The 25,591-nt window shown below is 41.9% G+C and overlaps 1 protein-coding gene across 1 annotated transcript; it reads left to right on the top strand.

Moving 5' to 3' along the window:
* Positions 1-249: 249 nt before the first annotated feature.
* Positions 250-25,272, top strand: fbxl3a (F-box and leucine-rich repeat protein 3a). Its single transcript, XM_029667230.2, has 5 exons — positions 250-495; positions 4,755-5,160; positions 7,002-7,124; positions 8,965-9,136; positions 14,997-25,272. Exons 2-5 carry the CDS (start codon positions 4,756-4,758, stop codon positions 15,635-15,637), a joined length of 1,341 nt encoding a protein of 446 aa, XP_029523090.1. The 5' UTR covers positions 250-495; position 4,755; the 3' UTR covers positions 15,638-25,272.
* The last annotated feature ends 319 nt before the right edge of the window (positions 25,273-25,591 follow it).

Genomic DNA, 25,591 nt, shown 5'->3' with positions numbered 1-25,591 from the left:
ACCAGGAAAATAGTTCAAAGAGAATATTGAGTAGAACATCATTAGATATAGTATCAAATATATATATATATATATATATATATATCTTTTTAAAGAGCAATGGGGCTGGCAGGTAGGATTTAGTTTCTCCTTTTCTCTGGCCACACTCCAGTATAGTAGGTGGCGGTAAAGCACCATTACCGTCGGATGCCAACAGCGAATAAATCCCACCGAAGAAGAGGAAGCCATTTCATACAGTATCACCCACAATGCACCGCTACTGTCACAACAACACGTCGCCATTTCACGGATGGGTGGTCAGCTGAAACTCCCGCAAAGTAATTTACGTCACCGGAGATATAGCACAACACACGAACATTATCTAAAAGGAAACTGTAAATGTGGCGATATTTGGCTCGGGTGAATGAGTTGTTCAAGTGCCGGCCGAGGTTGAAGTTGCCAGTGATCGGATTTTTTCACGTCAACAGCTAGCCAGCTGTCAAGTGTAAACATAAGGTAAGGGGATGGGTCAAATATAATATGATTTGATTGTCGGTTTAACGTTGGGGTTAGTTATCTACCAATAATTTGACTAGTTCGTAAAATGCTGCCACTTAGTTAAATAACTTAGGTTAACTTTGGCACAGCAAACTTGGACAGTATCCTCATACGTGGAAGGATGCTAACTAGCTAGCTATGAATTTACATTTAAGTCATTTAGCAGACGCTCTTATCCAGAGCGACTTACAAATTGGTGCGTTCACCTTAAGACATCCAGTGGAACAGCCACTTTACAATAGTGCATCTAAATCTTTTAAGGGGGGTGAGAAGGATTACTTTATCCTATCCTAGGTATTCCTGAAAGAGGTGGGGTTTCAGGTGTCTCCGGAAGGTGGTGATTGACTCCGCTGTCCTGGCGTCGTGAGGGAGTTTGTTCCACCATTGGGGGGCCAGAGCAGCGAACAGTTTTGACTGGGCTGCGCGGGAACTGTACTTCCTCAGTGGTAGGGAGGCGAGCAGGCCAGAGGTGGATGAACGCAGTGCCCTTGTTTGGGTGTAGGGCCTGATCAGAGCCTGGAGGTACTGAGGTGCCGTTCCCCTCACAGCTCCGTAGGCAAGCACCATGGTCTTGTAGCGGATGCGAGCTTCAACTGGAAGCCAGTGGAGAGAGCGGAGGAGCGGGGTGACGTGAGAGAACTTGGGAAGGTTGAACACCAGACGGGCTGCGGCGTTCTGGATGAGTTGTAGGGGTTTAATGGCACAGGCAGGGAGCCCAGCCAACAGCGAGTTGCAGTAATCCAGACGGGAGATGACAAGTGCCTGGATTAGGACCTGCGCTGCTTCCTGTGTGAGGCAGGGTCGTACTCTGCGGATGTTGTAGAGCATGAACCTACAAGAACGGGCCACCGCCTTGATGTTAGTTGAGAACGACAGGGTGTTGTCCAGGATCACGCCAAGGTTCTTAGCGCTCTGGGAGGAGGACACAATGGAGTTGTCAACCGTGATGGCGAGATCATGGAACGGGCAGTCCTTCCCCGGGAGGAAGAGCAGCTCCGTCTTGCCGAGGTTCAGCTTGAGGTGGTGATCCGTCATCCACACTGATATGTCTGCCAGACATGCAGAGATGCGATTCGCCACCTGGTCATCAGAAGGGAGAAATTTCTAAGTAGTTGTCAAATAACTTTATTGTAATGGCTAACTAACTTGCGTTAGGTTTTCATCATTGTATAGTCCTAGTTTGTAGTTAATGTTACAGTTGCCCTTCTGGCTCCAATGGCTGTATGGCCCCATAGTAGGCAGTGCAAATCCGTTTTGGTGATTTCTGGTATATCATCAAAATAAATCAATCACAACGTTTTACCTGATTTAAGAACATTACCATTGAAAATGAATGTTGAGTTATGTTTATATTCCTAAAATTTAAGTTGAAAATGATGCTGTTCTTGCTAACAGTAGAACATGTTTATAAATAGCCCAATGCCAATATGCAGAAACCGTTTGATATATTGAACATCTAAACATAAAATGTAGTTTTTACACATGCATGTACAACAATACTAATCATGTTTTTTTATACGAGCACCTTATAAACTTCACTCTCCAAAAACTGTTGTTTTTGTCAAGTTGCAATGCGCTGTTTAAACTCAAAAACCACATGGTTACTGGATATATTTTTTACGACACTGGTTAGATGACAGCCTGCAGAACTGTTCGCTACATTTTGAAATGTTGCATTTTAATATGGGGGTCAACCAAAACAGAAAGAGAGACGCAAAACTTTTTTTTCAATCACTCATCGATTAACACATTGAATAATGTGTACATCACTGGTTAGAGGACACTTCTGTTAATTACTTCTATTTATCACATTAAAATCAATAGAACAGGGAGCAAACGTGTGTATTTTCCCAACAGAGATGTTTCCATCAAATTGACTTTTTGCAGATAAAGATGTCGTGCACGTAAAAATACCTTTTGCGGTGGAATTCCCATTTACCGAATAAAAAATACAAGATAAATTGGTTTCCATCGCATTTTCAACTGCTGATGGGTTTCTCACAAAAAAATATTGTATAGCGAGTGTGCTCGTATTGTCATGTGTGCTCCAGCCAGCAAAGCGCAGATACAGTACTGTAACTGCGTGCTGTTGGCTAGAGCGCATGTGTAGTGTACATCGGGGGTGGGGGTCACAAAAAATCTTACCTCATCATTAGTGGCTCCAGTTGCTTTGTATTTTGCCATAGAGTGAGACTAACAAAATCAACCTTGACTTTGATTATTACCAGTTTAGATAGCTGCCCACTAGACTAATTTACCAATCTAAAAGAAAGTTAGCTGACATGGGCTAATTGAGTGACTATCAGTGACTGATATATCAAGTGAACAATTTTTGATGCACAACCAAGTCTTGAAATTGCACTTTGTTTATTCTACAGTAAATTGAGACCCCGACTGATTATTTTTATTTTTCAAATGGGAGCCAAGCATCGATGATCTCATGTCACCAGAATAAGACCCCTATATTTATTGGAAAGGATCATCAAGGTCATCAACTTGCACTTTCAAAAACCCAAATCAAATTTTGTCAAATGCGCTGAATACAGCACGTGTAGACCTTACTCTGAAGTGCTTACTTACAAGCCCTTAACCAACAGTGCAATTCAAGAAAGAGTTAAGAAAATATTTACCAAATAAACTAAAGTAAAAATATACAGGGTGTACCGGTACCGAGTCAATGTACCGGGGTACAGGTTAGTCGAGGTAATTTGTACGTGTAGGTAGGGGTGAAGTAAATATGCATAGATAATAAACAGCGAGTAGCAGCAGTGTAAAAAAAAAAAAAACACTGCCCTCTGTAGTGCCTTACGGTCAGATGCTGAGCAGTTGCCATACCAGGCAGTGATGCAACCCTTCAGGATGCTCTTGATGGTGCAGCTCTAGAACTTTTTGAGGATCTGGGGACCAATGCCAAATCTTTTCAGTCTCCTGAGGGGGATAAGGTGTTGTCGTGCCCTCTTCACGACTGGCTTGTTGTGTTTGGACCATGATAGTTTGTTGGTGATGTGGACACAAAGGAACTTGAAACCCTCCTCCTGCTCCACTACAGCTCTGTCAATGTTAATGGGGGCCTGTTCGGCCCTCCTTTTCCTGTAGTACACGATCAGCTCTTTTGTCTTTCTCACATTGAGGGAGAGGTTGTTCTCCTGGCACTAGCCAGGTCTCTGACCTCCCTATGGGCTGTCTCATCGTTGTCAGTGATCAGGCCTACCACTCTTGTGTGTCGTCAGCAAACTTAATGATGGTGTTGGAGTCGTGTTTGGTCATGCAGTTGTGGGTGAACAGGGAGTGCAGGAGGGGACTAAGTGTTGAGGATCAGCGTTGTTGCCTACCCTTACCATTTTTTAAATCGTATTAAAAATGTTTTTTCAACCTTTATTTAACTAGGCAAGTCATTGAAGAACAAATTATTTGTTACAATGACTGCCTACCAAAAGTCAAAAGGTCTCCTAAGGGGATGGGGGCTGGGATTAAAACAAATAATAATATAAATATAGGACGAGAGACAACACTACATAAAGAGACCTAAGACGACAACATAGCAAGGCAGCAACACATGACAACACAGCATGGTAGCAATACAACATGACAACAACATGGTAGCAACACAACATGGTAGCAGCACAAAACATGGTACAAACGTTACTGGGCACAGACAACAGCACAAAGGGCAAGAAGGTAGAGACAAAAATACATCACGCAAAGCAGCCACAACTGTCAGTAAGAGTGTCCATGATTGAGTCTTTGAATAAAGGGATTGAGATAAAACTGTCTAGTTTGAGTGTTTGTTGCAGCTCATTCCAGTTGCTAGCTGCAGCGAATTGAAAAGACAAGCGACCAGGGATGTGTATGCTTTTGGGACCTTCAAGAAAATCTGACTGGCAGAACGGGTTTTATATGTGGAGGATGAGGGCTGCAGTAGATATCTCAGAGGGGGGAGTGAGGCCTAAGAGGGTTTTATAAATAAGCATTAACCAGTGGGTCCCAATACTGTTGTATGTCAGGAATGCAGTAGCAGTTATTAGTTCCAATTAGGCAATAAAATAAGATCACTTTTTTTGTATTGTTACCTGGCTGTTATTCTTCTATAATTATGGCATTGTATGCTGTGATTTTAATGTACGAAATCCCGTGTTTAATAAACTATAATTGCCAGCAGGCCAATGATTTGCGATGTATTATTCCCACCAAACCTCGTTGTGTGTCTCCTCCTATAGGATGAAGAGGGTGAAAGGAGATGAGGACGCCTGCAGCTCTTCCAGCGAGGGCCCAACCGAGTCCTGCAAGAAGGTGCGGAAGCTACAGCCAAGCAAAGAGAAGTATCAAGAGGAGGAGGAAGAAGAAGAGACTGATGTAGATCTCTGTGAGTTTGGCTTCGACTGGGCACTGCTCCCTCAGGAGATCCTGCTCAACATCTTCCAATTCCTGCCTCTTCTGGACCGGGCGTATGCCTCGCAAGTGTGCCGTGGCTGGAACCAAGCTTTCCACATGCCCGAGCTATGGAGGTGCTTTGAGTTTGAACTGAACCAGCCTGCCAGTTCTTACCTGAAGGCGACACACCCAGACCTAATCAAACAGATCATCAAGAGGCATTCGAACCACCTGCAGTATGTCAGCTTCAAAGTGAGTGGGAATTCACTGTTTCCCCTTTGTCCATTAATCGTTGCGTTTGTCCATTAATCGTTTAAATAAGATCATCTTTGCGAACTAACAATAACCAAAATAAAAGGGAGAATCTAAAATAAAAGTGAATGGCATGGGGCCCCCATTCATGATATGTTTGATTCACACAGATGGCATAAGAACACGGCATAAACCATAGGAAATTAGCTTTAAACTGCACCATTTCTGTCATGCGCATTGCAAAATGCTGAATTGCAGGAAATGAGCTTCAAAACAGGAACATTTGTCTGCGACCAAGAAGAGGGCCTCTAAAATTTTGGTTGGAGACAGTGCCATTGTCCATGCGGACTACTTACGTCAACTTTGCCACCGCTGCAATTGTTTGTTTTTGATTAAGAATGGTATGCGAAATCAATATTTAATTTTATGATTGGCATCTGAGGTCAAGTGTTGGGTGAACAAAAATATAAATGCAACAATTTCAAAATGTTTGCGTTAGAGTTCATATAAGGAAATTGGTCAATTGAATATGATAGAGAAATTAACATTTTAAATTCTCTGGTGGACATTCCTTCAGTCAGCCACACTCCCTCACCTTGAGACATCTGTGGCGTTGGTGACAAACTGCACATTTTTAGTGGTCTTTTGTTCCCAGCACAAGATGCACCGGTGTAATGATCATACTGTTTAATCAGCTTGTTGATACCACACCTGTCAGGTGGCTGGATTATCTTGGCTAAGGAGAAATGCTCCATTGGTCCACTCACACTGACAGCGTCGTGAAGAAGGCGCAGCAGCGCCTCTTCAACCTCAGGAGGCTGAAGAAATTCGGCTTGTCACCAAAAGCACTCACAAACTTCTACAGATGCACAATCGAGAGCATCCTGGCGGGCTGTATCACCGCCTGGCAACTTCCGCCTCAACCGTAAGGCTCTCCAGAGGGTAGTGAGGTCTGCGTTTGTCCATCACCGGGGCAAACTACCTGCCCTCCAGGACACCTACACCACCCGATGTTACAGGAAGGCCATAAAGATCATCAAGGACATCAACCACCCGAACCACTGCCTGTTCACCCCGCTATCATCCAGAGGCGAGGTCAGTACAGGTGCATCAAAGCTGGGACCGAGAGACTGAAAAACAGCTTCTATCTCAAGGCCATCAGACTGTTAAACAGCAATCACTAACATTGAGTGGCTGCTGCCAACACACTGTCATTGACACTGACCCAACTCCAGCCACTTTAATAATGGGAAATGATGTAAATATATCACTAGCCACTTTAAACAATGCAATTACCTTATATAATGTTACTTACCCTACACTATTCATCTCATATGCATATTTATACTGTACTTAGATCATCGACTGCATTCTTATGTCACTAGCCACTTTAACTATGCCACTTTGTTTACTTTGTCTACATACTCATCTCATATGTATATACTGTACTCGATACCATCTACTGTATGCTGCTCTGTACCATCACTCATTCATATATCCTTATGTACATATTCCTTATCCCCTTACACTGTGTATAAGACAGTAGTTTTGGAATTGTTAGTTAGATTACTTGTTGGTTATCACTGCATTGTCGGAACTAGAAGCACAAGCATTTCGCTACACTCGCATTAACATCTGCTAACCATGTGTATGTGACAAATAAAATTTGATTTGATTTGATTTGCTCACCAAAAGGGATGTAAAACAAATTTGTGCACAAAATTTTAGAGACACTTTTTGTACATATTGAACATGTCGGAGATCTTTTATTTCCATGAAACATGGGACCAACATTTTGTGTAAATTTTTAAGTATATATTGTTTTATTGTTTTATCTCTAGGTGGACAGCAGCACGGAATCTGCAGAGGCAGCCTGTGACATTCTCTCCCAGCTGGTGAACTGTTCACTAAAGACACTAGGGCTCATCTCTACGGCCAGACCCAGCTTCATGGAGTTGCCCAAGGTAGCTTACACTCAGCCTGTTGGAATCAGAGCCAAAGATTGGCCTTAGTGTATTTGGAAAGTATTCAGACCACATTACTTTTTCGACATCAATCTACCCAATAATGACAGTGAAAACAGGTTTTTAGAAATGTTTGCAAATGTATTACAAATAAAAAACAGAAACCTTATTTAAAGTATTCAGACCCTTTGCTATGAGAGAATTGAGCTCAGGTGCATCCTGTTTCCATTGATCATCCTTGAGATGTTTCTCCAACTTGGTTGGAGTCCACCTGTAGTAAATTAAATTGATTTGGACATGATTTGTAAGGGAACACACCTGTGTATATAAGGTCCCACAGTTGACAGTGCATGTCAGAGCAAAAACCAAGCCATGAGGTCGAAGGAATTGTCCGTAGAGCTCCGTGACAGGATCGTGTCAAGGCACAGACCTGGGGAAGGGTACAAAAAATGTCTGCAGCATTGAAGGTCCCCAAGAACACAGTGACCTCCATTCTCAAATGGAAGGAGTTTGGAACCAAGACTCTTCCTAGAGCTGGCCGCTCGGCCAAACTGAGCAATCAGGGGAGAAGGGCCTTGGTCAGGGAGGTGACCGAGAACCCAATGGACACTCTGACAGAGCTCCAGAGTTTCTCTGTGGAGATGGGAGAACCTTCTAGAAGGATAACCATCTCTGCAGCACTCCACCAATCAGGCATTTTAAGGTAGAGTGGCCAGACAGAAGCCACTCCTCAGTAAAAGGCACATGACAGCCCACTTGGAGTTTGCCAAATGGCACCTGAATGATTCTTAGACCACGAGAAACACGATTCTCTGATCTGATGAAACCAAGAACTCTTTGGCCTGAATGCCAAGTGTCATGTCTGGAGGAAACCTGGCGCCATCCCTACGGAGCATGGTGGTGGCAGCATCATGATGTGGAGATGTTTTTCAGTGGCAGGGACTGGGAGACCAGTCCAAGATTGAGGGAAAGATGAACGGAGAAAAGTAGAGATCCTTGATGAAAACCTGCTCAAAACTTCAGGCTGGGGCGAAGGTTTACCTTCCAACAGGACAACAACCCTAAGCACACAGCCAAGACAATGCAGGAAGAGCTTCAGGACAAGTCTCTGCTGTCCTTGAGTGGGCTTGACCCCGATTGAACATCTCTGGAGAGACCTGAAAATCGCTGTGCAGAGCTTGTGAGGATCTGCAGAGAAGAACTCCCCAAATACAGGTGTGCCAAGCTTGTAGTGTCACACCCAAGAAGACTCTAGGTTTAAATCGCTGCCAGCGGTGCTTCAACAAAGTAAAAAGGGTCTGAATACTTATGTAAATGTCATATTTCTGTTTGATTTTATACATTTGCAAAAAATGTATAACCTGTTTTTGCTTTGTCATTGTGGGATATTTTGTTTAGATTGATGGGGGACACACACAATTTAATCCAATTTAGAATAAGGCTGCAAGGGGTCTGAATATTTTCTGACTGCACTGTATATTTAGTGTTCAGGAAACTGTTAGTACCAAATATTCAATGACAATGGTTGGCATTCTAATGTGTAACCTTGATTGTGAATACTATTCTATAACTAGGATTTGATTGTCCACTAGCTTTTGGCTCCCGTTTTAAAGGTCAAAATTCCACAGTTTACACTGAGCCTGTAATTCCACAGTGGAGTGGTGTGCAGACAGTTCAACCTGAACACATTCTCCATTCATTCTTTCAAGGCAACTCCATTAAACAGTCCACTGTATATTGATGCTCCGGAATTTAGTGCAATGTTTTGACGGTTTTGGGTCTTTGTTACCTGCAATCATCCATTTTATTTACCTGTTGACTGATTGTTTTCCTCCTTTAGTCTCATTTCATCTCGGCCCTGACGGTGGTGTTTGTCAACTCCAAGTCCCTGTCATCTCTGAAGATCGACGACACACCGGTGGATGACCCGTCCCTGAAGGTCCTGGTGGCCAACAACAGCGACACGCTGAGGATGTTGAAGATGAGCAGCTGCCCTCATGTCTCCCCTGCAGGTAGCTTGTTGAGTTTATGGTCATTGAATGATCCCTAGAATGGATTATTCCATTGAATGGTCCCTGAGCAACGCCATACAGTCGACTCCTGATTAGGCACTCAAATAAGTGTCAACTCTGTTTAAAAAATGAATGGAAGTATATAGAGACAGTTTAGTGGCTAAAAGGAGGGGTTAAATACATGTAAAAAAAAAAATAAAAAAAATAAATTGGATCTTATATTTCTCCGATAGACACTTCAGAATAGACTTCCTTTAGAAATGTTTTGGACTATGTTTATCCATATATGAAGCTGTTATTCAATGCATTTCTATGGGCTAATTGTAATAAGGCCAAGTAAATTAAGTGTTTAACACATTTTTTAATTAATTTGGTTGATACCTTAAGGGGTCCTAAAATTCAAAATCAAATAGCTAAATGATACTTGGTATGACCTGCCCCCCCCAGGCCAAGGCCTCTTTACAGATGAGACCTGTAATTACAAAAATATACACTTTAAATAGGAAATTCAAAACAGAAATACCAAACACAATCATGGAAAACAAACGCATTCATCAGCAGGGCCTAAAATGAACACCAGCCACATGCCAAATGCGGAAATATTTTTGCATTGGCGGGTATGTCTATTTCACCAGTCACATTGGCAGGTGGTCAGGACTCCACAGTCCGAGCATTTCACTTGCATTTGTGAATAAAAATAGTCAAGTATGATCACATTTATAGCAAAATAAATGATGCAGTAGCTGTTTTCAAAGTATTTCTGCCGTTTTGTCTCATAGCTGGCAATTTAAAAGCACAAAGTCAAAGAAAAAAGTAGCCTCTATAGCAGTGGTTGCCAACCCATTGGTAGCGCTCGACTGGTCCATCTCCAAAGCATTCCTAGTCAATCACCAAACATTTCTGTTAAAAATGATTAAGCCTTGGAGTTACTATTTTTTGTTTTATTTGTTTCGTGCTGTTGGCGGTAGGTGCACTTGATTCAGCAACCGTAGTGTCGGGAAGGCAAAGTGTTCACATTTTGAACCATTTCATGTGTCTGAAGGTACGCCTGAGCAAATCAAGTGCACCGACAGGACTACCGCTGGCCAATCAAATAGCTCAGATCACCGTGTCTGCAGTTTCCTCCAGCCATAAACCATAAAAATGAAGCCTTGAGTGCACAGCAAAGTTGATACTGTGAGATTTCAAAACTTTAAAACCAAAGCACTGCTGTTTTTGAGTCATTTTTATGTTTGTTATTCAGCACTGTCAACATGTTTAAAAGCCATCAAATGTGCTACAACCAACACTGCAGCTGCAATGAATGAATCACCAAAGTCATTTCTGTTAAAACCTTATGACATCCAGTTACAATAGTGCATCTAGGTCTTTTAAGGGGGGAGGGGGTGAAAGTTACTTTATCCTATTATTTTGTTTTATTTGTTGACTCTGTCCTGGCGTCGTGAGGAGTTTGTTCCACCATTGGGGGGCCAGAGCAGCGGTTTTGACTGGGTGCGGGAACTGTACTTCCTCAGTGGTAGGGAGGCAGCAAGTGCCCAGTGTAGGGCCTGATCAGAGCCTGGAAAGTTCCCCTCACAGCTCCGTAGGCAAGCACCATGGTCTTGTAGCGGATGCGACCAATGGAAGCCAGTTCGTGAGAGAACTTGCTGTTCTGGATGAGTTGTAGGGGTTTAATGGCACAGGCAGGAGCCCAGCCACCGAGTTGCAGCAGACGGGAGATGACAAGTGCCTGGATTAGGACCTGCGCCGCTTCCTGTGTGAGGCAGGGTCGACTGCGGACCATGAACCTGGCAAATGAAGGGTGTTGTCAGGATCAAAGCGCTCTAGGACACAATGGAGTTATCACCGTGATGGCGAGATCGCGGGCAGTCCCGGGAGGAAGAGCAGCTCCGTCTTGCCAGGTTCAGCTTGAGGTGATGATCCGTCATCCACACTGATATGTCTGCCAGACATGCCATTCGCCACCTGGTCGTCAGAAGGGGGAAAGGAGAAGATTAATTGTGTGTTGTCTGCATAGCAATGATAGGAGAGACCATGTGAGGTTATGACAGAGCCAAGTGACTTGGTGTATAGCGAGAATAGGAGAGGGCCTAGAACAGAGCCCTGGGGGACACCAGTGGTGAGAGCACAGTTCTCGCCACGCCACCTGGTAGGAGCGACCTGTCAGGTAGGACGCAATAGCGTGGGCCGCGTGAGATGCCCAACTCGGAGAGGGTGGAGAAGGATCTGATGGTTCAAGCCGATAGGTCTAGAAGGATGAGAGCAGAGGAGAGTTAGCTTTAGCAGTGCGGAGCGCCTCCTGATACAGAGAAGAGCAGTCTCAGTTGAATGACTAGTCTTGAAACCTGACTGATTTGGATCAAGAATTCAGCGGGAGAGCTGGCCGAGGACGGCACGTTCAAGGGTTTTGGAGAAAAGAAAGAAGGGATACTGGTCTGTAGTTGTTGACATCGGAGGGATCGAGTGTAGGTTTTTCAGAAGGGTGCAACTCTCGCTCTCTTGAAGACGGGAAGCCAGCGGTCAGGGATGAGTTGATGAAATGACGGAGATGGTTAGGAATAGGGTAAGACGCGAGATGTCATCTGGAGAGAGAGGGAGAAAATCAGAGCACAGGGTAGGGCAGTGTGAGCAGAACCAGTGGTGTGTTTTTAGCAAAAGGATCGGATGCCACCTTCTTTTCAAAATGGTTGTCATCTGCAGAGAGGAGGAGGGGGAGGGAGGAGGATTCAAGAGGGAGGAGAAGGTGGCAAAGAGCTTCCTAGGGTTAGAGGCAGATGCTTGGAATTTAGAGTGGTAGAAAGTGGCTTTAGCAGCAGAGACAGAGGAGGAAAATGTAGAGAGGAGGGAGTGAAAGGATGCCAGGTCCGCAGGGAGGCGAGTTTTCCTCCATTTCCGCTCGCAAAGTGTTTCGAAAAGCTTGTTATTATTATAGTCTTGTCCTTTTTACATTTTTTATATTGAGTAATCACTTTATCTGGACATTAATTGGTGCAGGAATAATGCAGTGCGACTTGAGTTTTACCATCAGCTGGAAGACAGTGTCCCCTTTTTGCCAATGGAGGGAGGGAGAACAGAGGGGACGGTGAGTTAGAGAGGCAGCCTCATATCATAGCTATCATAGCTGTAGTTTCAAACCAAAAACCTTGGGCACAACAGTGAAAGCCCTCATTAACACTTAAACTGCCTGGTCTCACTACCCCCCTCATTGGTGTAGTGTTCTGCCACTGAGCAAGGCAGTTCCCCGGGCGCCGAAGACGTGGATGCCGATTTAAGGCAGCCCCCCACACCTCTCTAATTCAGAGATATCTTATAACTATTAAGTTAACTGTCTAAAATGTGCTAAATGCTCAGCAGTTGGGCATTTGGATTGCTAATTTAGTGTTAAATGATTAGCTTCTTCGATAATCAAGCATTCACTTGGTAACAGCAGAGAATTTTGTGCGTGCAGCAAACTGAGTTGTGTTTTTGAGTTACTTGTATAGTTTAGGTCAGGAACTGTACAAAATGTTTGCAATGTGCTCGTTAGCATTGTCTTTGAGGATTCCTTATTATTTGCTAGCACTATGTTAAGTTACTTTTTTGGGGCTTTGAATATTAGTACTATAAGTAAATACCTGCAGTCAACATGCACTAGATAATAGATAAGCAGATCGCATGTATCCTTTTTTTATTTTTATGAAGCTTACCGGTACTAGTTTTCCAAAACAGCGGTTTGAGACAGTCATGTGTGTTTGTTTACAAAGAAGCACAACGAGGAAAATGGGAGCTTCGTGAGGCAAGTCATTCATGCAGCGCAACTTAAGTGAGGTGATCAAGTTACACTTGTATGAAATTCACTACTGTTTGCCAGCTATATAACCTCAGCAAAAAAAAAACGTCCTCTCACTGTCACCTGCGTTTATTTTCATTGAACTTAACGTGTAAAATATGAACATAAGATTCAACAACTGAGACGTAAACTGAACAAGTTCCACAGACATGTGACTAACAGAAATTGAATAATAATATGTACCTGAACAAAGGGGGGGGGTCAAAATCAAAGTAACAGTCAGTATCTGGTGTGGCCACCAGCTGTATGAATTACTGCAGTGCATCTCCTCCTCGTGGACTGCACCAGATTTGCAAGTTCTTGCTGTGAGATGTTACCCCCACTCTTCCACCAAGGCATCTGCAAGTTCCGGGACATATCTGGGGGGGAAATGGCCCTAGCCCTCACCCTCCGATCCAACAGGTCCCAGATGTGCTCAATGGGATTGAGGTTCGGGCTCTTCGCTGGCCATGGCAGAACACTAGGATTCCTGTCTTGCAGGAAATCACATACAGAACGAGCAGTATGGCTTGTGACATTGTCATGCTGGAGGGTCATGTCAGGATGAGCCTGCAGGAAGGGTACCACATGAGGGAGCAGGATGTCTTCCCTGTAACGCACAACGATGAGATTGCCTGCAATGACAACAAGCTCAGTCCGATGATGCTGTGACACACCGCCCCGGACCATGACGGACCCTCCACCTCCAAATCGATCCCGCTCCAGAGTACAGGCCTCGGTGTAACGCTCATTCCTTCGACGATAAACGCGAATCCGACCATCACCCCTGGTGAGACAAAACCGCGACTTGTCAGTGAAGAGCACTTTTTGCCAGTCCTGTCTGGTCCAGCGGCGGTGGGTTTGGGTTTGATATCTGGTGAGGACCTGCCTTACAACAGGCAATTTATTACCCTGGCCACATCTGCAGTCCTCATGCCTCCTTGCAGCATGCGTAAGGCACGTTCACACAGATGAGCAGGGACCCTGGTTCTTTCTTTTGGTGTTTTTCAGAGTCAGTAGCGTCTGTAAGCCTACCGTCTGTAAGCTGTTAATATCTTAACGACTGTTCCACAGGTGCATGTTCATTAATTGTTTGTGTCATTGAACAAACATGGGAAACAGTGTTTAAACCCTTTACAATGAAGATCTGTGAAGTTATTTGGATTTTTACGAATGATCTTTGAAAGATAGGGTCCTGAAAAAGGGACTTCTTTTTTTTGCTGGGTTTATTTTATAACTTTTAAGTTAACTATGTGGGCAATAGGTAGCCTAGCGGTTAAGAGCTTTGAGCCATTAACACAAAGGTTGCTGGTTCGAATCCCTGAGCTGACTAGATAAGATCTGTCTGTGTCCTTGAGCAAGGCACTTAACCCTAATTGCTCCTGTAAGTCGCTCTGGATAAGTGTTTTAGTCAATCTAAGATGTGCCAAATAAATTCTCTCCAACTGAATTTAGCTAAGTGGCTAACATTAGCGTGCAAGATGAAACTTAACCTGCTCATTCTGATACTCTCACAGAAGTTACAGGTCTGTGAGAGCCAGAAATCTTGCTTGTTTGTAGGTGACCAAATACTTATTTTCCACCATAATTTGCAAATAAATTCATAAAAAATCCTACAATGTGATTTTACATTTACATTTAAGTCATTTCCTGATTTTTTTTTTTCTCATTTTGTCTGTCATAGTTGAAGTGTACCTATGATGAAAATTACAGGCCTCTCTCATCTTTTTAAGTGGGAGAACTTGCACAATTGGTGGCTGAATAAATACTGTTTTGGCCCACTGTAGCTATCAAAACTGCTTATAACATTTTCTGTTTGTGATATCAACATTCTCACAATATACGTGTGTTAAATGGACTTATTTAGGATAAGTCAAGGACGGAGGGAGCATGATGTAAAAATTGCAGAGTTTTCCATTTCTTTCATATGCAGTATCGGCCCTTCTAGTGTTACACCATAAAGCTAAACTAATTTGAATTAATAGGGACATATGTTATAATTGGAGTAATAATAGGACTATATTTGTAAACCAAAGTTTTCTGTGTGTGCAGGTATTCTGTGTGTGGCGGACCAGTGCCATGGCCTGAGGGAGCTGGCGCTGAACTACCACCTGCTGAGTGACGAGCTCTTATTAGCCCTCTCCTCTGAGAAACACGTGCACCTGGAGCATCTCCGCATTGATGTGGTCAGCGAGAACCCCGGGCAGCACTTCCACACCATCAGGAAGTCCAGCTGGGACGCTATGCTGCGCCACTCGCCCAAGTTCAACCTGGTCATGTACTTCTTCCTCTACGAGGACGAGTTTGGCCCCTTCTTCAGGGAGGAAGTCCCCATCACCCACCTCTACTTTGGTCGCTCAGTCAGTAAGGATGTGCTGGGCCGCGTGGGGCTCCACTGCCCCCGGCTGGTGGAGTTGGTGGTGTGCGCCAATGGGCTGCGGCCGCTGGACGAGGAGCTAATCCGCATCGCCAAACGCTGCACCCAGCTGTCGGCCATTGGCCTTGGGGAGTGTGAGGTGTCGTGCAGCGCGTTCGTGGAATTTGTGAAGATGTGCGGTCGGAGGTTGTCCCAGCTGTCCATCATGGAGGAGGTGCTGATTCCTGACCATAAGTACAACCTGGATGAAATCCACTGGGAGGTGTCAAAGCACCTCGGCCGTGTCTGGTTCCCCGACATGATGCCCACCTGGTAGAGCTGTTGAAGGGGGCTGTGGATTTACTGTACAGAGTTTGACATACTTTTCTCTTTTTTCCCACCTTGAAACTCTGTCCGAAGTGTCCATGTTGGCAGCGAAGGAACAACCGAAGATAATCGTGTTCTACTTAAAATGCGAATTTTTCAGGGATGCGATTTTTCCTGATTAATCAGGAATTCCTACTTTTCTCAATGTATACTCCATTCCTATACACTGAACAAAAAATATAAACGCAACATGTAAAGTGTTGTTTCATGAGCTGAAATAAAAGATCCCAGAAATGTTCCAAATGCATAAAAAGCTTATTTCTCTCAAATTTTGTGCACAAATTTGTTTAGATCCCTGTTAGTGAGTATTTATGCTTTGCCAAGATAATCCATCCACTTGATAGGTGTGGCATATCAAGAAGCTAATTAACCTGTCTGGGAATAGGTGTGGCATATCAAGAAGCTAATTAACCTATCAGGTGGATGGATTATCTATAACCCCTCGCCCAACAGCCAATGAAATTGCAGCGCACCAAATACAAATCTGCAAAAATCTAATAAATACAATTTCTCAAACATACAAGTATTAGGCACCATTTTAAATATAAAATTTTAATTAATCCAGCCACAGTGTCTGATTTCAAAAATGCTTTACAGCGAAAGCTCCACAAACGATTGTTAGGTCACCACGAAGTCACAGAGGAGTCACAAAAAGCACAAATATAGAGAACCTTTGATCTTCATCAGATGACACTCATAGGACTTCATGTTGCACAATACATGTATGTTTTGGTCGATAAAGTGCATATTTATATCCAAAAATCTCATTTTACATTGGCTTGTTATGCTAAGTTGTTCCAAAACATGCAGTGATTTTTCAGAGAGCCACATCAATTCACAGAAATACTCATTATAAATGTTGATGAAAATTCAAGTGTTATGCATGAAATTTTAGATCCTCTTATCCTTAATGCAACCACTGTGTCAGATTTCAAAAAAACTTTACGGAAAAAGCATAATCTGAGTACGCCACTCAGAGCCCAAAACAGCCAAAAGAAATATCCGCCATGTTGCGCAGTCAACATTTAGTCATAAATAGCATTATAAATATTCACTTACCTTTGATGATCTTCATCATAATGCACTCCCAGGAATCCCAGTTCCACAATAAATGTTTGATTTGTTCCATAAAGTTCATCATTTATGTCCATATACCTCCTTTTGTTAAGGCGTTTGGTTAACAAATCCAAAACGCGCGTGCAGGTCCAGCCGAACGTCGGACGAAAAGTTTCAAGAAGTTATTTAACAGCTCGTATAGAATCAATCTTTATGATGTTTTTATCATAAATGTTCCAACCGGAGAATTCCATTGTCTGTAGAAAAGCAATGGAACGAGAGCTACCTCATGTGAATGCGTGTGACTGAGATCGAGGCTGCTGGCCGACCTCTGAATAATCCCCTCTCATTCGGCCCCCCTTCACAGTAGAAGCCTCAAACAGGTTTCTAAAGACGGTTGACATCTAGTGGAAGCCTTAGGAAGTGCAACAACCAATATCTCACTGTGTATTCGATAGGGGCTGAGTTCAAAAACTACAATCCTCAGATTTCCCACTTCCTGTTTGGATTTTTTGTCAGGTTTTTGCCTGCCATATGAGTTCTGTTATACTCACAGACATCATTCAAACAGTTTTAGAAACTTCAGAGCGTTATCTATCCAATACTATAAATAAAGAATATGCATATATTAGCATCTGGGACTGAGTAGGAGGCAGTTTACTCTCTGCACGCTTTTCATCCAAAAGTGCAAATGCTGCCCCCTATCCCAAAGAAGTTATTAAACAGCATGGCCATTACATAGGTGCACCTTGTGCTGAGGACAAATGGCCACTCTCTAATGCCACAGTAAACTTAGGGTTAGGTTAGGGGTAGGGTTGAGTAAGCGTGCAATTAGCATGCTTGACTGCAAGAATATCCACCAGACCTATTGCCAGAGAATGTTATGTTTATTTCCCTACTGGCAACTGCCTCCAATCTGGTTTTAGAGATCAGTACACAATTCCTGGAAGCTGAAAACTTCCCAGTTCTTCCATGGCTTTAATTTAAAAAAAAAATATATATATATATATATTTTACACGTATCTGTGACCAACAGATTCATATCTGTATTCCCAGTCACGTGAAATCCATAGATTAGGACTTAATGAATTTATTTAAATTGACATATTTCCTTATATGAACTGTAACTCGGTATAACCCTTGAAATTGTTGTATTTATCTTTGTTCAGTATATTTAAAACTGACCTGTCCCCTAGAGCTCAGACAAAACTGATTTTCAGATTGTCTATTGATCACATGAAATGTATTAAGTTCTTATTATGGGATGTTTTGCGTCAACATGTCGTCTAGTTTTCCAAACTCTGTACTGTATGGCTTTGTGGTAGAGGAGCACACCCCTCCTCAGGCGTAAGAGGCTACACTGGTCAGGGACACAGGGTGGAGTTTTTTGTTTTTTTGGTTAACTCATGGTACAGACAGTTATGCTATGGCTGATTTTTATTGAAATAGCGCATCTGTTAGAAAACACCAAACCTGTTTTGACCAGGGTTGTAGCCCCTGCTGCCCACAGCAGCCACCACTACACAGTACTGCAGCACACCTTCTTAAGAAGAGGTAGCCTAGATGTTGCCCCAATTGTCCTGAGTAGTGTACTATGAGGCCAGCTATACTGAACAAAAATATAAACAACATGCAACAATTTAAAAAAAAAAATTCTGAGTTACCAGTCATATAATCTTTAAATAAAGTGGGCCCTAATCTATGGATTTCACATGACTGGGCAGGGTTGCAGCCATGGGTGGGCCTGGGCCCACCCAATCAGAATGAGCGGGCAGCACAGTTGCGGGATTGAGGCTTGCAAACACGCTCCCTCAACTTGAGACATTTGTGGTGTTGTGTGACAAAACGTGGCCTTTTATTGTCCCCAGCACAAGGTGCACCTGTGTAATGATCATGCTGTTTAATCAGCTACTTGATATGCCACACCTGTCAGGTGGATGGATTATTTTGACAAAGGAGAAATGCTCACTAATGGGGATCTAAACAAATTTGGGCACAAAATTTGAGGGAAATAAGCTTGTGCGTATAGAACATTTCTGGGATCTTTTATTTCAGCTCATGAAACATAAGACCAACACTTTACATGTTGCGTTTATATTTTTGTTCAGTATAGATCTACTCAGGCTTTTATAAAGCTAACCAGCTTCAGTTAGCTTCACATTCCAGGTCCGGCTTCATCCATACTACGATTGCTTGTCCACCTGCCGCTAACTCTAGCAGGCTTGTAACTGCCCATGGTTAGTCAAACTCTTCATTGAGACAATGCTGAAATGTCCATCAGTGCCACATTTTAATTTGTGCCGAAATCAAAATGAAAGAAAAGTTATCTGGGAAATTCAGCAGGCATGAAATAGGCTTTTAGAAGTGTCTTTGGTGTGCTTATCACTGTACGAGCATCTTTTTCCCCACTCCTTTCGCTCCTTCTATCTGTGGAACAGCTTGTTGCATTGCGGCCATAGACATAATCCATTTTGAACCTCTAACCCTGGCAATATGACTGTTAAACTCATGGGTGCAATGGTTTCCAGTCTTGACTTGAATGGGAACAGCCATCTATGGATTATATGACTATGGTTGGTTGCAGCTGTCAGTTTGCCTTTCACAAATGTCTAAATACAATCTCGTGAAAAACGGACATTTTGGAAATGCTGTCATTACTGAATGTGTAAGGTATTTTTTTATCAGTCTTCCTCAAATGAAGGGGGTGATGACACAAACTTTGTGAGAGGGAGGGTATCTAATTTCATTGGTCCTCAACTCATGGCTCAGACGCTCCTTATACGCCCATTGGACAATCAATACAAAGACCATTAAAAGGTGGAGAGAGGACTGGAAGCCAGTGTGTTTTAAAAGTGTAAATTGGGTCACTGGCTTTTAGTCTGGCTATGATATTCTGTCCTCTGAGAAATGTTGCGATTTTGTTTTGTATGTCGGTTTTCGATCACTTTTAACGGTTTGTGGAGGTGGGGAGGGAAAGGGGGATTCCTTGTCAGTTGTACAACTGAATGCATTCAACTGAAATGTCTTCCAGATTTAGAAGCTGCATGTTGTGAGGTATGCTACCCGACACTACAACAGAAGAAGATAAAAGATAAAGGCTAAGAATTGGACAGGAACTCTGCACTTTTTGCAACAAATAGTTTGTGTTTGAGTAATTTCAGTTGCCACAATTGTTTGTGTATTTAACAGATGAAAGGGTGATTCAAAATAATCTGAATCTAAAATTATATCAGACATTTCACACTAAGGGCAATCGGGGATGTGAAGCTACTTGTACTCATTCATGCTGCACCTATATGGACTGGTAACTTTTAGATATATTCTCAGTTGTCGATCCTGACCGGTTTCCCAGAATGGAATTTCCTTGGGACTATTCTAATCTAGAACATCAAGGGTGAAATCAGGTTATTGAATGCAGCAAATTAGTTTATCACTAGCTAGTGCCAGACTAGGCATGTCTTCTGGTCCAGTGAATTTAGTTACTGGCTGTTTACTGGGTAGCCAAAGCGTAGGTGAGGATGAGTACAAAAGAAAGCAAAACCTGAAAACCTTGAAGTGTTCAGTGAAGGTTTCCTGGGCGTTCAGTGAAGGTGTACAGTTTGTATATATATATATATATATATATATCCCTGTCAGATTCACAAATCCTTAATTTCAGTTTAGAAATGGTTTCTGGAGGTTAGTTATCGTTGTAAGTAGAGGTTGACTGATTATGATTTTTAACACCGATACCGATTATTGGAGGACCCAAAAAAGCCGATACCGATTTAATCGGCCTATTTTTATATATATATTTTTTTTAAATGTATTTTTAATAATGACAATTACAACAATACTGAATGAACACTTATTTTAACTTAATATAATACATCAATAAAAATCCATTTAGCCTCAAATAAATAATGAAACATGTTTAAATAATGCAAAAACAAAGTGTTGGAGAAGAAAGTAAAAGTGCAATATGTGCCATGTAAGAAAGCTATCGTTTAAGTTCCTTGCTCAGAACATGAAAACATATGAAAGCTGGTGGTTCCTTTGAACGAGTCTTCAATATTCCCAGGTAAGACGTTTTAGGTTGTAGTTATTATAGGACTATTTCTCTCTATACCATTTGTATTTCATATACCTTTGACTATTGGATGTTCTTATAGGCACTTTAGTATTGCCAGTGTAACAGTACAGCTTCCGTCCCTCTCCTCGCCCCTACCTGGGCTCGAACCAGCAACACAACGACAACAGCCACCCTCGAAGCAGCGTTACCCATGTAGAGCAAGGGGAACAACTACTTCAAGTCTCAGAGCGAGTGACGTTTGAAACGCTATTAGCGCGCACCCCGCTAACTAGCTAACACCAGCCTAATCTCGGGAGTTGATAGGCTTGAAGTCATAAACAGCGCAATTACTTGAAGCACAGTGAAGAGCTGATGGCAAAACACATGAAAGTACTGTTTGAATGAATGTTTACGAGGCTGCTGCTGCCTACCATCGCTCAGTCAGACTGCTCTATCAAATCATAGACTTAATTCTAACATAATAATACGAGCCTTAGGTTATTAATATGGTCGAATCCAGAAACTATCATCTCAAAAACAAGACGTTTATTCTTTATTCTTATTCTATAGTGAAATACGGAACCGTTACGTATTTTATCTAACGGGTGGCATCCATACGTCTAAATATTCCTGTTACATTGCACAACCTTCAATGTTATGTCATAATTATGTAAAATTCTGGCAAATTAGGCGGCCCAAACTGTTGCATATACACTGACTCTGCGTGCAATGAACGCAAGAGAAGTGACACAATTTCACCTGGTTAATATTGCCTGCTAACCTGGATTTCTTTGAGCTAAATATGCAGGTTTAAAAATATATACTTCTGTGTATTGATTTTAAGAAATGCATTGATGTTTATGGTTAGGTACACATTAGAGCGACGACAGTCCTTTTTCACAAATACGCACCGCATCGATTATATGCAACGCAGGACACGCTAGATAAACTAGTAATATCATCAACCATGTGTAGTTAACTAGTGATTATGATTGATTGTTTTTTATAAGATAAGTTTAATGTTAGCTAGCAACTTACCTTGGCTTACTGCATTTGCGTAACAGGCAGGCTCCTCGTGGAGTGCAATGTAATCAGGTGGTTAGAGCGTTGGACTAGTTAACTGTAAGGCTGCAAGATTGACAAGGTGAAACTCTGTCGTTCTACCCCTGAACAAGGCAGTTAACCCACCGTTCCTAGGCCGTCATTGAAAATAAGAATGTGTTCTTAACTGACTTGCCTAGTTAAATAAAGATTAAATAAATGTGTTAAAAATATATATATATATTAATTGGCCAAATCGGTGTCCAAAAAATACAAATTGTTATGAAAACTTGAAATCGGCCCGATTAATCGGTCGACCTCTAGTTGTAAGCACCTTAAATGTATACCAAAATTATAAAGAGTTGGCCTACTAGTTGGGAGAAAGTGACTGGTTGGAAGAATGAAGCCTGTTGATTTAGTGGGTTGTAACATTTCCTAGATATCAGTTGTTGGACTATTTTGGGTTTTTGTCACCATGCCCCAACATAAGTCATTTATTTTCATACAGAAAACAAAACGTGTTGCCACACGTTCATCATGGAATGTCTCCTTTTGCTAACATTTTCTCATTTGAACCGTACAGATCGCAAAGCATTTTTTTCCCACCCCAAATTTGAGGTTTAGGGTTCTGGTGTGATATGTACCTACCATTACAATTTTATCAAGCAATACATGGGAAATAAATAAATATAGTTTAATACATTACATATATACAAAAATGTGTAAATATGGATATTTATATATTGTAGAAATAAAATAACTTTGTTAGAAGTGTTTGGAGTGAGATAAGAGGGTTGGTCTGGTGATCCATCTGTTTTGATGTAGCTAGCGAGAGTGATTCAGGTGCACATTTAGTTTTTGAATGTGATCACACAAGCGTGGATTAATGATTTAATTGGTATTTTCTGCTATTTGTTTTAGATTTTAATCCTTGGCTTTCTGTTATGGATGCCTGTCCCTCCATTCATGTAACTTGCTGTCTAGCGTGAGTGATTGCATCATACCGAGAGGAGAGAGAAGTTTTTATGGCATAACCTTAAACAGTACAGTATACGCAATACAGTACCATTATTGACTGTTTACCATTTACTGTTCAGTATGAGATAAGGAAGTCCCAATGTGTCTCTATATAAAATGCTGTGTGTTTGATATGAACATAACTAATTTCTCCTGTCAGGGTTTTATAGTTTCCTTAAAAACCAGTGGATCATGTATTGTACAGTTGAAGTTGGAAGTTTACATACACTCAGGTTGGAGTCATTAAAACTCGTTTTTCAACCACCCCATACATTTCTTGTTAACAAACTATAGTTTTGGCAAGTCAGTTAGGACATCTACTTTGTGCATGACACAAGTCATTTTTCCAACAATTGTTTACACACATTATTTCACTTTTAATTCACTGTATCAGAATTCCAGTGGGTCAGAAGTTTACATACACTAAGTTGACTGTGCTTTTAAACAGCTTGGAAAATTCCAGAAAATGATGTCATGGCTTTAGAAGCTTCTGATAGGCTAACTGCACATAGAGACAAAGATTGTACTTTTTGGAGAAATTACCTCTGGTCTGATGAAACAAAAATAGAACTGTTTGGCCACAATGACCATTATGTTTGGAGGAGAAAGGGGGAGGCTTGCAAGCCGAAGAACACCATCCCAACCGTGAAGCACGAGGGTGGCAGCATCATGTTGTGGGGGTGCTTTGCTACAGGAGGGACTGGTGCACTTCGCAAAATAGATGGCGTTATGAGACAGGAAAATTAAGTGGATATATTGAAGCAACATCTCAAGACATCAGTCAGGAAGTTTATAATTTAAAGCTTGGTTGTAAATGGGTCTTCCAAATGGACAATGACCCCAAGCATACTTCCAAAGTTGTGGCAAAATGGCTTAAGGACAACAAAGTCAAGGTATTGGAGTAGCCATCACAAAGCCCTGACCTCAATCCTATAGTAAATGTGTGGGCAGAACTGAAAAGGCGTGTGCGAGCAAGGAGGCCTACAAACCTGACTAAGTTACACCAGCTCTGTCAGGAGGATTGGGCCAAAATTCACCCAACTTATTGTGGGAAGCTTGTGGAAGACTACACGAAACGTTTGACCCGAGTTAAACAATTTAAAAGGCAAAACTAGCAAATACTAATTGAGTGTATGCAAACTTTTGACCCACTAGAAATGTGATGAAAGAAATAAAAGCTGAAATAAACCATTCTCTACTATTGTTCTGACATTTCACATTCTTAAAATAAAATGGTGATCCTAACTGACCTAAGTCAGGGAATTTTTACTAGGATTAAATGTCAGGAATTGTGAAAAACTGAGTTTAAATGTATTTAGCTAAGGTGTATGTAAACTTTGACTTCAACTGTATATGCGAGAGTACGAGAGTTATCGTTTGCTAGATGGTTTCCATGTAATTTATTAAATAGTTTGTTCTATGATATTATGGGTCAGTTTTACAGGCACAGATTAAGCAGATTTTTTTTGTTGCATGCTTTGTAGTCCAGGACTAGTTTTAATCTCTGTCTGAGAAAGCATCCCCCAATGTGTACAGTTAGTTGAATGCAGAGCATCAAAGGGTTTTGGTGTAAACTCTCAGAAGGGTCTGGTAGCATGAGTCATGATTTTAAATTGATACTTGGCAATGAAGCCACTTATCAACTTCCCCACTAGCTAACGCTAGTTAGCAACTTTCTGCAGAGACACAAATATGGTATCCGCAAGTTCATCTTGACCCTGGGGAGGTATACTGATCAAAAATATAAATGCAACAATTTCAAAGATTTTACTGAGTCAGTCAATCAGTCAACAGAAAGACATTCATTAGGCCCGAATCTATGGATTTCACATGACTGGGCAGGGGTGGTTACATGTGGGCTGCGGCTGTTGAGGCCAGTTGGACGTTCTGCCAAATTCTCTAAAACAACGTTGTAGGCGGCTTATGATATAGAAATGAATAAGAAATGATCTAGCAACAGCTCTGGTGGACATTCCTAGTCAGCATGCCAATTGCACACTCCCTCAACTTGAGACATCGGTGGCATTGTGTTGTCACAAAACGGCACATTTTAGAGTGACCCTTTATTGTCCACAGCATACCTGTGTAATGATCATGCTGTTTAATCAGCTTCTTGATATGCCACACCTGTCAGGTGGATGGATTATCTTGGCAAAGGAGAAAAGCTCACTAACAGGATGTAAACACATTTGAGAGAAATAAGCTTTTTGTGAGTATGGAACTTTTTATGGGATTTTTTGTTTCAGCTCATGAAACATGGGACCAACACTTGCGTTTATATTTTTTTTCAGTGGAGATAAAGTGCTTCATTGCTAAAATATTGAAACTCATTACTCTGTGTGTATAGACTTCTTTTCCTTCATACATTTGCTCTAGAACCTTTGTCTAACCATACAATAAATGACATCAACTAAAACACATTGCATTATTTGTGTAGGAAGTTACTGTAATACGTTCTAGTACAGGTTGAGGAGAAACTAATATGGCACAATGCACATTACTAGCATTGGCTTCTTAGATCACTGAAGGCAATAATGTTGATTATTTGCACACAATTAGCAGCATCGATAATGGCTCTATAGCAATATATCTTCAGGTTAAAGTATTTACAGAAGAGAATGTCACTGCAACCGTTTCTTGTATACAATATACTATGGTTTCCTTGTTTGACCATTTGCCTCATGCAGCGCAACATCTCCTTCGCATAGAGTTGATCTGGCTGTTGATTGTGTCCTGTTG

Source organism: Oncorhynchus nerka, linkage group LG1 (assembly GCF_034236695.1).
Source record: "Oncorhynchus nerka isolate Pitt River linkage group LG1, Oner_Uvic_2.0, whole genome shotgun sequence".
Lineage (NCBI taxonomy): Eukaryota > Metazoa > Chordata > Actinopteri > Salmoniformes > Salmonidae > Oncorhynchus > Oncorhynchus nerka.
Note: the sequence above shows the minus strand (reverse complement) of the source record. Positions and strands in the feature narration are given on the sequence as shown.

Excerpts from the sequence above, each read along its gene's own strand:
- fbxl3a (XM_029667230.2), top strand. The coding sequence starts at position 4,756 with ATGAAGAGGGTGAAAGGAGATGAGGACGCCTGCAGCTCTTCCAGCGAG. Across the intron at positions 7,125-8,964 it reads GCTTCATGGAGTTGCCCAAG|TCTCATTTCATCTCGGCCCT; the intron begins GTAGCTTACACT and ends TTCCTCCTTTAG. Across the intron at positions 9,137-14,996 it reads CCCTCATGTCTCCCCTGCAG|GTATTCTGTGTGTGGCGGAC; the intron begins GTAGCTTGTTGA and ends CTGTGTGTGCAG.